General features: G+C 37.9%; 1 protein-coding gene across 1 annotated transcript in view; it reads right to left on the minus strand.

Annotated features, from left to right (window-relative positions):
• Positions 1–15,062, minus strand: part of CNTNAP5 (contactin associated protein family member 5) — a 561,684-nt gene that overhangs the window by 147,139 nt on the left and 399,483 nt on the right. The window contains exon 16 of the mRNA XM_027772830.1: positions 7,346–7,570. Coding sequence (XP_027628631.1) covers positions 7,346–7,570 — 225 coding nt within the window. The remainder of the gene's footprint in view (positions 1–7,345; positions 7,571–15,062) is intronic.

A 15,062-nucleotide genomic window follows, 5' to 3' on the forward strand; every position in this document is an offset into this window, starting at 1 on the left:
AAGAACTCAGGATATGTGAGTGCCAGTGAGGGGTCAGGAGACAGCATGACACTTTGAAGGACTTCTGTGGGAAAGCAGCAATGGCGGTGTTCCGAGGTCAGCCAGCTTTGGCAACAGCTATGAAGTTAGGTACTTTGAAGATGCTCCTTCTCTGGATTCCTCCTTATCTCTGGCTCCCTTGAGTTACTATGTTTGAAATACAAAGCGTCTTGCTTTATCATTATTCCCTCCAAGGTGTGTGCAACTGCAAATGCAGACAGTGTGTCTTATGAATGTATATGCTTTAAAAGATGGATAAAAGGAAATTGCAGAAGTGAGACAAGCAATGGGTGCTGGAGGCCAGCTGAACAGCACGCAGGGAAGGCAGCTTGGAGCGCCACTTGGACTTGGCACACAAAAGATTTCACCAGAGAAAAGTGGCCTTAGAGTTAGCAAATGTTCTAAATTGAACTTTATATTTCTATGACAAAGGAGCCAAGAAGGACAGATGATAAAATGATGAAAGAGTAGTAAAAGGAATGGATTTGCAATGAGAATAAAATGGAGAAAGTGAGAAAGAATCAAAGGCACCTTGAGGCAGGTGCTGGTGCAGCGTAAACACAGCAGGTTTGTGTCCCTGGCCTCTTTGTACGTGTTGGGAGTTTGTGCACGCCCATGATCCCGTCAGGCTGAGGCGCAAGGTAGATGACGGAGTGAGGACCCTATCTTAGGTGCTCTCTCTCTCATAGAAAAAATAAACTTAAAAAATAATCAAAGAAACATGTTGCTTTTATTAAAATATATGTAACATCTACCCAGGAATACTGACTTATCTTTGAGGATCTAATTCAAGGGTCATCCTTTTCAAGAAGCCTTTTCTTCTTACTCTTGAGAGGTTTTTGCTATAAGGCGTGTGCACTCACCAGAAAGACAGAAAGAGACAGCGAGATAGAAAGCGAGAAATCACCCCCCAGGGGGGATGGCCACGCTGCAATCCCTTCTCCGCAGTTCTCCTCTCGGGATCTTGGGCACACACGCACATGTGCCGGGCGTGAGTTTAAGTCACAGAGTCTGGGACTCAAATTGTGGTCGACTACATGGGAGTCCAGTGACATAGCCATTACGCTAACTGCTGGTCCCTCAAGAAGCTTTCTTTGACCTTTAGTCCCAGAAGGATTTGGCTCCTCTTGCCATACTTTACCTGGAACAGCATTCTACTTAGTATCTATGACAAGCAGTTGTCCTCGTTTATGTGTCTGCCCTCAGTCTAGATTCCTTAACAGCAGGGAAGGATTCTCTCTCTTCTTATCTCTCTCTCTTGGAACAAAAAAAAAAAAAAAAAAAAAAAAATGAAGAGAAAAGAAAAACAAAAAAGAAAAAACGGTACCTGGCACAAAGTAGGTACTCTGTGAATATTTGTTAATTGGTTGGGAGGTTGTCTTTCTCCTTCAGTTGCAAAGTCTCTAAGAAGTTTTTGCTGACCCGGAGCCCCTGATGGTAGAATTACAACTACCTTCTCTTTCCTAGGAACTGCCTGACCTCAAAATACCTCTCTTCTTGTCTCTACTCTTTCATCCCAGGAATTAAAATCTATTTCTTCATTTAGGAAGAAGGAATTGTTCTCATTTAAAAAGACAGCAGCAGCTTAACTTGAGTAAATCTGTGGTTGGAGAAATTTCAAGAATAATGATAAAAGTCAAAAAAAAAACCAAACATTTCGATCTTGCCAAACCCAAGCCCTGCCAGAGAAACTTATAAGCATGACTTTGAATCACATTGATCTTCTCTCCTCTGGCCTGGTCAACTGTATTAAATAAATTTGCAAGCTGAGAATTTTGTTTGGCGTTTACATAATTCATCTGTCTAACTCCACCCCTGGATTCTGAACTACAGTGCTAAAATTAGAGGCATTTTGTATAAACTGGCTGTGGACATTTGCTTCCTCCCAGGGAGGTCAAAAAGAAGAGTGGTCCTCTCATCATCTTTCCACCAGATTCTCAAAGCTATCTTAAATCAAACAAATGGTTAGAAAGCCTCAACTAACAGAACACTCTTAATTTCATCACAGAGAGATGTGAATCAGTCTTCTTACAAAAACTCTTATGGATAAAGACTTTCCCAAATTAAACGCATACTGTCTTCTCTCTCATTTTTTTCTTTTCAGCATATAAGTATTCCTAACTTCCAATGGTATTTTTGGAAGTATATTTTTCACTGCAGTGTATTAAAGTCGCATTAAAATGATTCCCAGTGTCAGGGGGCCAGACAGTGGCACAGCAGTAAAATGTGATGCTCTGAAAGACTGACCCATATAGGAAGGCTTTAGGTTCATATCTGGAGACCTCCCTGAGTACACCCACTCTGATCTGGGATTGATTGAGGCTGGAGGTAGATCGTGGTATTTAGACTTTGTTGGGAGTGTTGTCTCTTTGTCAGTCATGGGAGAAATTAATAAACTTTAAAAATTTTCAAAAAAAGATCTTAGCTCTATAATGCAATGTCCCTCATATGATTCATTGGAATTAGGTCAGTGGTAAAATACCTTGGACATCCTGGGAACACTCTGCCACAATATCAATTCTTAGTGCCTCAAAGCAGCTTTTAGTAAGTTTGTTTTAGTTTTCAAAATGTGTGTGTGCACTGGTCAGAGTAAGAAACAGAAAAAGAGCAAGGGAGAGGGAGAAAGCACACACACACACCCCATGAGGCATAATCATGTTGAAGCCCCTTCTTCATTTCTCAGCATGTTTGGGATTTGAGACACAAATGCAGAGAGAGATGCCTGGCATGTTTCAGAAGCCCGGATCTGGGATTTGAACCTATGGTCGACAATATGGGATTCAGCTCCCTTAAACACCAGGCCACAGCCAACCCAAAGCAGCATTTTAAAGTCTGCAAATGACACCTTAAAAGAAAGTAATATTAAAAAGACTAATTTTCAGAAAAATCAAAGATTTAGACAAAACTCATGTGTTAATTTTTTTTATCTCATTAACTGCTGAAATTATTATTCAACAAAAATTATGACAACAAATATTTCTCCAACAGTCCCTTAGTTATCATTAAAGACCTCTAATGACAAGAAAGTCCCCCATCAAGGCATTTTATTCCATTGTTTTAATCTCTAAACTCATAAAGGTTTTACCCTTAAAGTTAGTCCAAATCTACTTTTTAGTTAGGTTGCTTTAGGAATCTGGGTAGATTCCAATGGGACCAGCAGATAGCATAATGGCTACATCACTGGACTCCCATGGAGTCGACCACGGTTCAAGTCCCGGACCTGGTGGCTTAAACTCACGCTGGGCGTGCATGCATGTATACTCAAGATCCCAAGATGAAAATGCAGAAGAAAGAATTGCACCCCCTGACGGGTGTTTTCTCACTTTCTGTCTTTCTAGAGAGCACACATGGCCTATAGAAAAAAGAAAAAAAAAGAAAAAAAAAACCTCTCCAAAAAAACCCAGAAAAGCAAATTAAAAAAAGTAATCTGGGGGGATTCCTTCCTCTACCTGCGTTGTCTATCAGAATGTTTAAGGCAACTTTATTCTCGTTTTTCTTATCACCTATAGATAGCACTGTGCCCTGCTTGTCTTCACAGTCCCTGGTATTCTGCAGTTGAACAAGCAATTATTGAGAGAGTTAATGAAAGACTGAGTGAATGAGCACTTCTCTTAGTTGTATCTTTGCAGCATGAGGAGGTGGCAAGTGGTGCTCTGGATTCACAGAGTTTTTCAGGACTGCCTCCTGCATCAAGTCTCCCTGAGGCTGCAAAGGCAGGAGGGAGCCCTCTGTACTAATCATAGTTTAGATGTACATCTCCTAGGAGATAGCCTGAGCTGCAAAAATCCACACTTGAGCTTTCACATTTTCCCTGAGACCTAAACATAAACAGTCAAAGAAGGCACAAGTATCTCCTTGCTTCCTGAATTTAACCAGGGTTTTGTTGCTGTTGTTGTTGAGAGATTTTTGCCATTGGGCGCATGTGGTCACCAGAGAGAGAGATGGAAAGTGAGAAATCACTCCCAGGGAGGATGAGACAAGACTATAGGATCAGACAAGATTTTTAATAAACTAAAGCTTTAGAGTTTAAAAAATAGGAAAAAGGGAAACCAGCAGTCAGCGTAATGGCTATGTTGCTGGACTCCCATGTAGTCGACTGCGGTTCACGTCCCGGACCCGGTAGCTTAAAACTCACGCCAGGCGTGTGTGCGTGCGTGCGTGCCCAAGATCCCAAGAGGAGAATGGAGGAGAAGGGATTGCAGCATGGCCATCCCCCCTGGGGGGGTGATTTCTCGCTTTCTGTCTCTCTGTCTCCCCTCTGTCTGTCTGGCGAACGCACGTGCCCTATAGCAAAAACCTCACTAAAAAAAAAAAAAAAAAATAGGAAAAAGGCAGAATTCAAGAATGCCTTCCCAATTAAATTAATTCAAATTATTTAAAACTTTGTGCATAAGATACACACATACACAAACATACATTTAGTTTAATCTTTATGGTTGAGAATACATATTATGCCTCCAGATTGAGAAAGGGAGACTGAATTCCAGCTCTTCTCCTTACTTGCTGTGAGATTTTGAACAAGTTTAAAAATGTCTATTTGCCTCAGTTTCTACCACTTACAAAATGCCACCACGACCACCACCACCCCCAACAAAAAATTGGGGAACTAGCCAGAGGTGGTTAAGGCGACTGGATCCCAAATAGCCAAATGTGCAAATCAAGTCTTGTACTCAGAGGCTTGAAAAACATACTGGCATCTGTGGGCATGCATGCCTAAAATCCCTAAAGAAAAATGAAGAAGGGACTGCAACATGATCACCTCTCCTGGAGAGTGATTTTGCTCTCTCTCTCTCCCTCTCTCTCTCTTTCTCTTTCTCTCTGTCTCCAGTGAGCACACATACTCTGCTGTAATTTTTTAAAAAATATTGGTACATTAATATCATTAAGCAAAACAGTTACTGTGTAGATTAATTAGACTAGTACCAGCTAAGGTTAAGTGTGTGTGTGTGTGTGTGTGTGTGTGTGTGTGTGTATAATTTGATATAGTTATTCATATTATGCTTTCTATTCATAGCAGCCATATTTTCATAGTCATGGCCTGACAAGTGCAAATGTGTGGAACCCGAAATCCTGCTCTGTAACCATTTTACTATGTTCCAACCTCATCATAAGAGGATGAGCTGGTTTAGAGGGAAGATTGCTGAGACGATTATTAAAAGACCTGAGTTTTTGTTCCAGCTGTGTCTTTTATTAGTTGGCTACCCTATGTCAACCTCCTTAACCTGTCTATGCCTCAGTGTCCTCTTCTAATCCTATTGACCCAACAGAGGTGTCACAAGGCAACACCTTCTGGCAAGACCCAATACGGATATAATAGTCCTAGTTATAACCATATAAAGGGCCACTGAAAACGAAGAGGTCTAAGAACCCAAAATGTTTCTCTTTTCTGTTGTAGGCTCCTCAAGGTCGGTTGGGCTTAGAACGACCATCTGTCATCCTGGTCTCTGTCTCTCTCATTTCCAATCCATGTTGCTCTCAGAGCTAACCAGACCTGTCAGTACATGCACCATTGCTGGTATTATTGTACTTCAGGCCAATTCAGTGCCCCAGTGTTGATGCAGCCTTTAGATCCACATATCGTTCTTTACATCTGATGACGTAAGTAGTTGGAAAACAAGATTTAGCAAAGAAAAATGAACCTAAGAAAAGTATGGGAAGAGAAATATCAAGAGTTTTCTCACAAGGAACCAAAGAGGGAATCATGATGCTTTCTTCTTGCAGTCTTCTGCCACAGTCTAACCTGACAAAGCTGCATAGACTGAGCAGAAACAATGAAAAGCTCAGACTCCTCTCATGATACTAGTAATCACAGGAGCAGGAAAAGCATGCCCTTGATCATAGGAGAGATTTCTTTGAGATCATACTACATGGAAGTCTACATCTTTGGCCTTCTTGCCTATTTTAATAATTGTTACATTCTGTGGTATTTCTATTTAATAATGTATTTGGTCATAAGTATATCAAAAGTTCTCATCTTTGCAAGGTAGAATTAAGTAGTATGGGAAGAAAATCTAGACTTCTTCTAACAACTACCATAAACTGGCATGCTTCAGTATCTCTTATCTGAAGAAAGTTTCAGCTCCTTTATCACTCTACTTTTCTCATATTCTATTTTGTCTTCGTTTTTTCAAGAATCTCAGTTCTCACCTATTCTTTAAATTACTAGGGGACATGGGCCAGCCTATGGCATGATGATTAAAGTGGCTAGATCCCACATGGAAAATTGTATTTTTTGAGTCCCAGATCTGATGGCTTGAGAAACATGCTGGGTGCATGTGTATATATGTCTAAAATCCTGGAGGGAAGAAGGAGGAGAGAAAGAATTATGATATAACCATGCTCCATGGAGAGGGTTTTCTCATCTCTCTCTCTCTCTTGCTCTCTACCTATCTCTATTTAGTGAGTGCACGTGACCTCTGGCAAATCAAAAAAATAAATAAATACTAATGGGCAATTTAGACACTAGTGCCTAAGTTCTACTAGATACTCTGCAAATTGATAAATGTTATCTTCTTCAGGTACACTAGATTGAGTAAATCACTAGTTTAGAAGCTTAAATAGTACTATAGCCTTGAAAAAATAATTTAGTCCATTTATTTAGTGTTAGGTAAAAAAGCTTATCCTATAAGTATTTGTGAATTTTATATCAAATTGAAATAGTTATTAAAAAGAAGGTCATAAAAATGTTGGTGTATAAAACAATAGTATTACAGTTTTTTGTCAAATAAAATGCCCCAAATCTTCTTGTTTCAGAACAGCAAATGCCATAATTTGTCATTACAGAAAAGAAATTTAAGTCTCAAAAAAATGGGATTCTCAGAAGCAAGTCCCTATTCCACAAGGTTATAACTCACATATCTAATTCTCTCTAAGACCTGGACAATGAACTTGTATTAATACTGCCTGCATTTTTGCTAGTTATTTTAACAGCCCTCAATAAAGAGGACTGCAGCAAAGATGACAGAAATATGTGGCAAGTGTCCTTCTGAAATTCAGATATGCTTATGATCTTCTCCTTTACAGTTAATGGATTCTAGCACAGAATAAATAATAAAGAATTACTGCTACAGTTGAGGCAAATTAAAGTCAATGCATTTGAGACCTCAGCAGTGAATTGACACTGGCCCTGAATACCAATTGCAATGCATAAAGGTAAAGTCTCATAAACGGTCTGGCTGGAAGTCTGGAAGTAAGATGCCCAGATGGGACCAACATGAGATTGGCATTATGCAGAGTTCTGGAGGGCATCCACTGTCCCTCCAGCCCAGTTTTACTCTCCCCTGAGCTTCATACCATGAACACTCACCATTTTTGCAGAGCAGGACAGCCAGGAAGTCCTGAGAAGAAGAATTGATAAAGAGCAAAAGGCTAGGTGCCTGGGCTGTCACAAAGCTAAATGCAATGTTCTCCCTGGATGGAGATGAATCTGTGTAAATAGCTGAGGATGAGAGGTTTACATTCTTGGTCACAGGGTAGGGTTCTTGAAACATGTAAGTAACCGATGTGCCAGCTTCAAAAACAGCAGAAACCTCTGCAAGATATAAAAGGAGAAAGCACACATTGAAACATTTTCTCAACTACTAAGGATAACCATCACTTCTTGAGTATTGTTTTCTATGCACCAGACATAGGGATTGGATTTTGTATGAATCATGTAATGTGCTCCTCACAATCATTTGAAATGATAGAAGTCACTATTGTTACAAATAAGCTACTTGAGACTCACAAAGGTTAAACTTCTTGAATAAGTTTGCATGGCCAGATGATGATTTGTCTCCAAATTTTAGATCCAGTTCAAAATATATTTGGAAATGACTACCGTGTGCCATTTCTTGAGAAGTAAAGATAAAATACTTTTGCCTTCAGCATAATGCATAGAGAAATTGGCCAGCACCATCTTACCTTTAGAATTGAGATACTAAGAGTTCCATGTAGTGTTCTTCAGGTGTTTCCAGAGAACTGTAAATGGGCTCTAAATTGCCAAGAGTAGAACATTGCATGTATGAATGAGAAAGCAATAATTTTCTGTTTCTGGATAAAATTTGAGGACCAATGAAATAGTAAAGAAAGAATTTATAGAACAGTAAAAGAGGTATAAATATCCAACTCCTAGACTCAGTTGCTTAAATGTCCAGGCATTGGTTTTCAGTTCCAAACCACAGTGAAGACGTGGCCATATAGTCCTTCTTATGGGAAACAGTTTCTACAGTGAAAAACATTGCATCAAGAACTGCCCCCACTATAGAGTTTCATCCACAAACTAATGAAATTCAATTAGTAGGAACCTGCAAATCACCCAGTTCCCTTGATAGAATGTTTTCACTCCAACTGTTACCATTTTGGGTTAGTGGAACTAGCACAGCATGAATCAGTACTAGATCACAAATGTCAGCTTCATGCTGACTGTTTGGTCCCAGGGAAGTTGGTGAATCCTATGTAGACTGTTTTCTAATCTGGTAAATGGGAATCACAACACCTAATCTTATCAGTCTTCCTGTGTAGATAAATTAGATGATGTGTTTAAAGCACTTCAAACAGTTGCCTAGCACAGTTTGAACTCATGGACTCCTCATGTTAGAAGATAATTTAACATGAACCAGTCTCAACAGTTATCACACACATCTGTTAATTGCCTACACAGTCATTCAAATGCTGAGATACTGTCCTTGGATCAAGGCTACTTTTGAGTTCACTTTAAATTTTATCTCTACATAATATTAGAGTGTGAAATAAAGATTTACGGACCACCATATCTTGGATTTAGCCACAATCCTCTTCTATAAAACTCACAGTAAATATGAATCCATACTAATATGTTCTCTTTGTCCTGAATGACTTGTGAAATGTTTCTAATTCCTCATGAAATTTTCTGATTGAGTTGGTGACACCTAGAACATAATCAAATCCAGCATTTGCTTCCTAATTCTATTGCACATTTGTTCCACTTTCTGAAAATTCTGTAACATTCTGTATGAGTGCCAAAAAATTAAAGTAGCATATTTATGCATATCATCTAGCAGATAGGGAATACTAGTTCATTTTTACTAAAGGTTCAGAGGAAGATTTTTTCATTAATGATGCAGGTTACAACATTGGTACTCCTGATTATGAAAATATGCAGCAGACACTTGTGACAGTGAGGATTTTGGTTAATCATCAGCTTGATTTAAGCATTTTCCTTGAGTGAATTTCCTTAGGGACTTGTGGGTCACATTTTGAACTACCATCTTCTAGTGAAGAGAATAAAGGACTTTTATTTGATTTTGTGTGTAGCATAGTTCTAATTAAGAGTATTATTTTATAGATAATATATTATATATGGACATATGTATTAATTTTTATACTTAAGACAGAAATTTAAAATAAAAAGCATTTTGTAATTAGAAATGCACATCCCAATTTCTGTTGTTGCTCTTCCCCCAGTGCCAGTTCTAATTATTTTTAAGGTTGAAATGCAATCTATTTCAGCAAAAAGCTAATTTCAGCAGTATGCCTTGATTCCTGGGTGGTTTTTTTGTTTGTTTGTTTATTTGTATTGTTTTGTTTTAGTTTTTTTTTAAAATCTGAGTTTAAACTTTCTGATCAAGTAGAGTAAGTTGTCTGAACATCCAAAACCCCTGGGTGAAATGGATGTAAATATTTTGCTAGGAAGTGATTATTGATCACTATGCTGCTATTCCAGGGCCACAATGCCCATATTAACAACAGACTTTGAGCACCCTCTTGGAGAAAGGAATTGTGTTTACTAGATGCTGAAATCATAGGATCCACATTTGCAAACACAAACACCAATGGAAGTTAGCCTTGTGTTTGACATGTGAGTGAGAGAGACCATGATCTCCAAAGCTAGATGTTTCTGAGGACCAGAGCAGCCTGAAAAGATCTGAATAAGAAGCTCAACATTAACTGAGCCTGGAAGTGTGGAAACTACAGGAAGGAACTTGGAAACAGGATGGCACAGGAGATGTATAGTCCCTGAGCCATGTTGAGTCTGACTACACGAGCTAGAACCTTGCTCTGCCCATCTCTAGTCATTATAGGATCCCAATCAACCTCAGTTTACTGTGGCATAAATGAAGATAAATGCAAGCTTGGGATGAGTGAAAAGATAGTATGCAAAAGCACAAAACATAGTCAGAACTCAATATTAAGAATAGCTGACCTTAAAAATAGCAATAGAATTCGATTTAGAATGAGAAAGCCCCAGGTAATGAATAATCTAAGTTACCTAGAAATTGTCCAGCTGCTGAGAAAAAAATCAAACAAACTAAAAATAACTGAAACACTCGGAAATTTAAATACTGAGTAGATGTTTAATACTATTAAAATATATTATGACAGGGACAGTAGGTGGCATCGTGGTTAAGACACTGGACTCTTATATGGCTGACTGTGGTTTGAGTCCTAAACCTGGTGAAGAACAGGAGGAGAATATATAGATAAAGTAAAAACAATCATGATTTTATAATTGTTGAAACTAGATAATGGGCATAAGGGGGGTCTTAAATTATTTTCTCAACTACATCATTTGTTTCCATTTTTCTGTAATGAAAGGATTAAAAAATATATAAATTTATAGGAATATAAATATTAACACATTTTGAACAAGTTTTTGGTAGTATATAAAATGTACCTAGCTGTACATACTTCTTTTTTTCCACTGAAATTCAATTTCTAAGAAAATAAACAATATATACATTTATCATGGGATTATTTAATTAAACCTGTGATGATCTCAGGTTACTAAACAATAAGAGCAAGCATTTGGTGACACTTCATATGCCAGGAGTTATCCTAAGAGTTATGTAGAGGACTTGTCAAATATTAAACATGACCTCTTATGAAAGATTCATGCATTTTCCACATTTTATAAATGAGGGAACCAAGGAACCTTGAGGTTGAGTTACGTGACCAGTGTCACACACTACAGATCGCAGATGAGCCAGAATCTGAATGAAGCAGGTCTGCTGCCAGAACTCCACTGTGACTTTGTGATCTACAATGCTCTGGTGATAGAATAGATTAAACAACTGCAGGCAATTGGACTGGATGGAACATATTGTCCTCGTTAAAAGTGATGATTATAAATATTTGTGAATAATATAAGAATACTTAGGGAATAAAGAAAATTGAAGATATATCATGGGCAGAATCATCTCAGCTATACTAAATGTAGACAAAAGAAATAGAAGGATAGCAAGTTGAGGATATCAAATTTTCTTTTTAATGATTATCTCTGAGTGACTAGATTTGGCTGATTTTTTTCAAATTTCCAAAAGTATTTCTAAATAGCTTTTCAAATACATATTTAATACTTTATTTATAAAAGTGTTCTAATGGTAATGCTATTACAGTCATACCCAGATTTTTTATATAATAACGTGAGAGTGAAAAAAGGGGGTGGGTCTAAGGCAAGGATGCATCAAAAAAAAAAGTGTTGAGAAAAGTGGATAATCACATGCTAAATAAATAAGTAAATAAATAAGGTTGGACTCCATACTTCACAATAGTACAGAAATCAACTGAAAATGGATCAAGGATATTACAGTTAAAAATAAAAAACTCTGAGAAGAACCCAAATTTTTGTGTGCTTAGATTATTCAGTAGTGCCTTTTAAAATGACATTAAAATCATAAGCAACAAAAGAAAAACATAGTTAAATTGGGCTTCATAAAACTTAAACTCTTTCGAGCTTCCAAAGATGCTATGAAGAAAGTGGAGGAAAAAAAAAAACAATAGGAGAATATGTTTTTAAATTTTATACATAATAAAGCAACTATATATAGAATATATGACAAATTCTTACAACTAAACAATCAAAAGAAAAATATTAAAGAATTGAAAAATATTTAAACAGCCATTTCTCAAAAAAGATATATGAATGCAGAATAAGCATTTTAAAAGACACTGAACATCATTAGTCACTAGGGAGTTACAAGTCAAAACCACACTGTAATGCTTGTTCACACCCTGTAGGATGTCTATTATCAAAAAGTCAGATAATAACAAGTACTGGCAAGAATGTAGAGAAATCGGAAGCTTCATACTGCTGATGGAATATCAAATCATACAGCCACTTTGAAAAACTTCTTGGCAGCTGCTCAAAGTTGTACATATAATCACCATATGACCTAGCAATCTAACTTTTAGATATAAAGCCTTGAGAATAGACAACACATGTGTATAAAAATGTTTAATAAAATCTCAATATTATTTTTAATAGCCAAAGAATTGGAACCACCTCCATGTCCACCAGCTGATGAATGGCTAAACAAAATCCAGTGCATCCACACAATAGAAAAAACTTTGGCAATAAGAAGAAATAAAGTACTAGAAAATGCTATAGCATGAATGACCCTGACAACACTAAGCTAAGTGAAAGAAATCAGACACAAAAAGTCTACAGATGTTATGATTGCACTTATATGAAGGGTTCAGAAAAGGTAAATCCAGAGAAACAGAAAGTCTACTAGTGGTTTCCAGACCTTAGAAGTGAATGGCTGCTGAAGGGCATGGACTTTCTTTGGCAGAAGATTAGAATATTATGAAATATGATAATAGTAATATGGCTATGCAACCCAGTGAAGGTGCTTAAAAAATTCCTGAATTATACTCCTAAAAAAGAGTGGGTTTTATGGTACACAAACTATATTTCAATAATTAACAAATGAGAGAGGGCTAGCTTCATGGCCTAGAGGATGAGGGAGCTGAATGCTCCATGACCAATAGGCAATTCAAGTCCTGGCCCTGGCAGCTTGTAAAACATGTGAGAGGCGTGTTTTACATGCCCAAAACTTGACAGGATGAAAGGGTGGAGGTGAGATTGTGATGCGACCACAACCCACTGGGGAGTGTCTCTCTCTCTCTCTCTCCCTTTCTATATTGCTGTTTCTCTGTCTCTCTCTGGTGAGCATATGTACTCTCTGGCAATTAAAAGAAAACAATGAGGGAGACATACACAAGAAAAAGCTACACATTTGGAGAGATGGAATCCTGTCACCATTTCCTGTATATCATGAAATTAGGCTTATAAAGTGAAAAATGGAACTTAAAAAATAAACTTTTATCTCTGACACTTAGTAGTCAGTAAATTCCTCTGAGCCTCTTATATGTTAAATTCAGATAGTAATACCTGTCCCACTATTTAAGTTAGGATAGATAATATGAGAGAGTCTTCAAAAAGTTTGTGGAAACAATGCATTATTTTAAAAAAAGCATGAATTTCACATTTTTGCAACCAAAAGAAACTCATACTTTAATTCAAATTTTCCACAAGCATTTTGAATTTCCCTTATATATATTATAGTTAATTACTAGTAATAGTTAATTTTATGATGTGTATTTATCTGAGTCATTTTAAGAAACAGAAAGTAAGCCAATGGGGTCATGGCTCTAGCCAGGCACTGGTAATGAACAAAAAGGATTAATTTCCCTCACGGTATCTCTCCTATTTTTTCCCCATTTTCTACAGTGGTCTGTGTCATAATAAGTAGCATGGATGGCTATCCTAATGGAGAGCACTCTTGGTTCACAATCACATTGTGACTGACTGTTCTTCATTTCAGTTCCAAGCCACATTTCCCAAAGGTGATTAGCATAGCTAAAAGACTTGGTTAAAAAGCCCACCTTATATATGTTGCAATTACCAAGTACAGAGAAAATCATTTCCTTAAAATTATCACAAAAGGGGCCAGCGGATAGCACACCACTTATGTCATTATACTCCCACATGGCTGACCACAGCTCAAGTTCCCAAGTAGTGGTTTGAAAAATCATGCCAGGTGCATGTACTTGCATGCCCAAGATTCTAGGAGGAGAATGGAGGAGAAGGGATTGTGGTGTGGCACCCCCCCTCCCCCACCCAGGGGGTGATTTCTCACTTTCACTCTCACCGTTTTTGTCTCTCCCTCTCTTTGACAAGAGCACATGCCCTAACACAAAAAGAAACTTCTAAAAAATTAGTTTTATCATAATTAGATAAATTAGTTTATCATATTAAGTTATGCCATCTCTCTCAGCAGATGACATAGTGGTTATGTTGTTGGACTACCACATGGCTGACTGGTTTGAGTCCCAGACTTGGTGACTTGAAAATCATGCTGGCTACATGTGCGTGCATGCCCAAAACCCCAAGAAGAGAATGGAGGAGAAGAGATTGTAACATAGCCATCCCCGCTCGGGACTGATTTCTCACTTTCCCTCTTACTGTCTCTGTCTTTCTCATTCGCCAGTGATTGCACATGCCTGAAGGCATAAACATCTAAAAAATTAGCATAAAGAAGAAAAAATTGGAAATAATGAACTATGAAGCATGCTGAAAGGCTAAGCACACATTTGTCTATTTAACTTATGGATCAAAATTTTAATGTGAGGGGAATCACAGAGAATGTTCAATATATGCAGGCAAAAGATACAGAGACCTGGACAAAGAGAATTAGTAATAGAAATTGCTTCAGAGAAAAAAAGCTAGCAACAACAACAAAGTATAGGATAAATTGAGAAAAAAATATTATTTATGAGATGTTAGAATATTGTCCCTAGAAAACTGCTGGGAGGTCTACTGTTCATTTTGCACCAAACAGAAGTCTTGCACTTAGATATTGTAAAATGGTGTTTATGTACTCCAGTGGCCTGGCTTTGGAATGTTTATTCTGAATTTGTTTCTTCTAGCATACGGGCACCATTTAAGGACACATTCAAACTTTTCATGGGAGGTTGTCCAGAGACCTCCCTCAGTGTGAAAACTCTGCTTTGTTAGTTCACATTAAGAGCATTCTATAGGACTGGGACCAGCAGTTAGTGTAATGGCTATGTCACTGGATTCCCATGTTGTCGACCACAGTTCGAGTCCTGGATCTGGTGACTTAAACTCATGCCAGGCATGAGTGCATGCGTGCCCAAGATCCCGAGAGGAGACTGGAGGAGAAGGGATTGCAGCGTGGCCATCCTCCTGTGTGTGTGTGTGTGGGGGGGGGTGCGGGTAATTTCTCGCTTTCTGTCTCTCTGTCTCTCTCTGTCTTTCT

The sequence above is a fragment of the Tupaia chinensis genome, unplaced genomic scaffold, assembly GCF_000334495.1.
Source record: "Tupaia chinensis unplaced genomic scaffold, TupChi_1.0 Scaffold000309_1, whole genome shotgun sequence".
In the NCBI taxonomy this organism is placed as follows: Eukaryota; Metazoa; Chordata; class Mammalia; order Scandentia; family Tupaiidae; genus Tupaia; species Tupaia belangeri.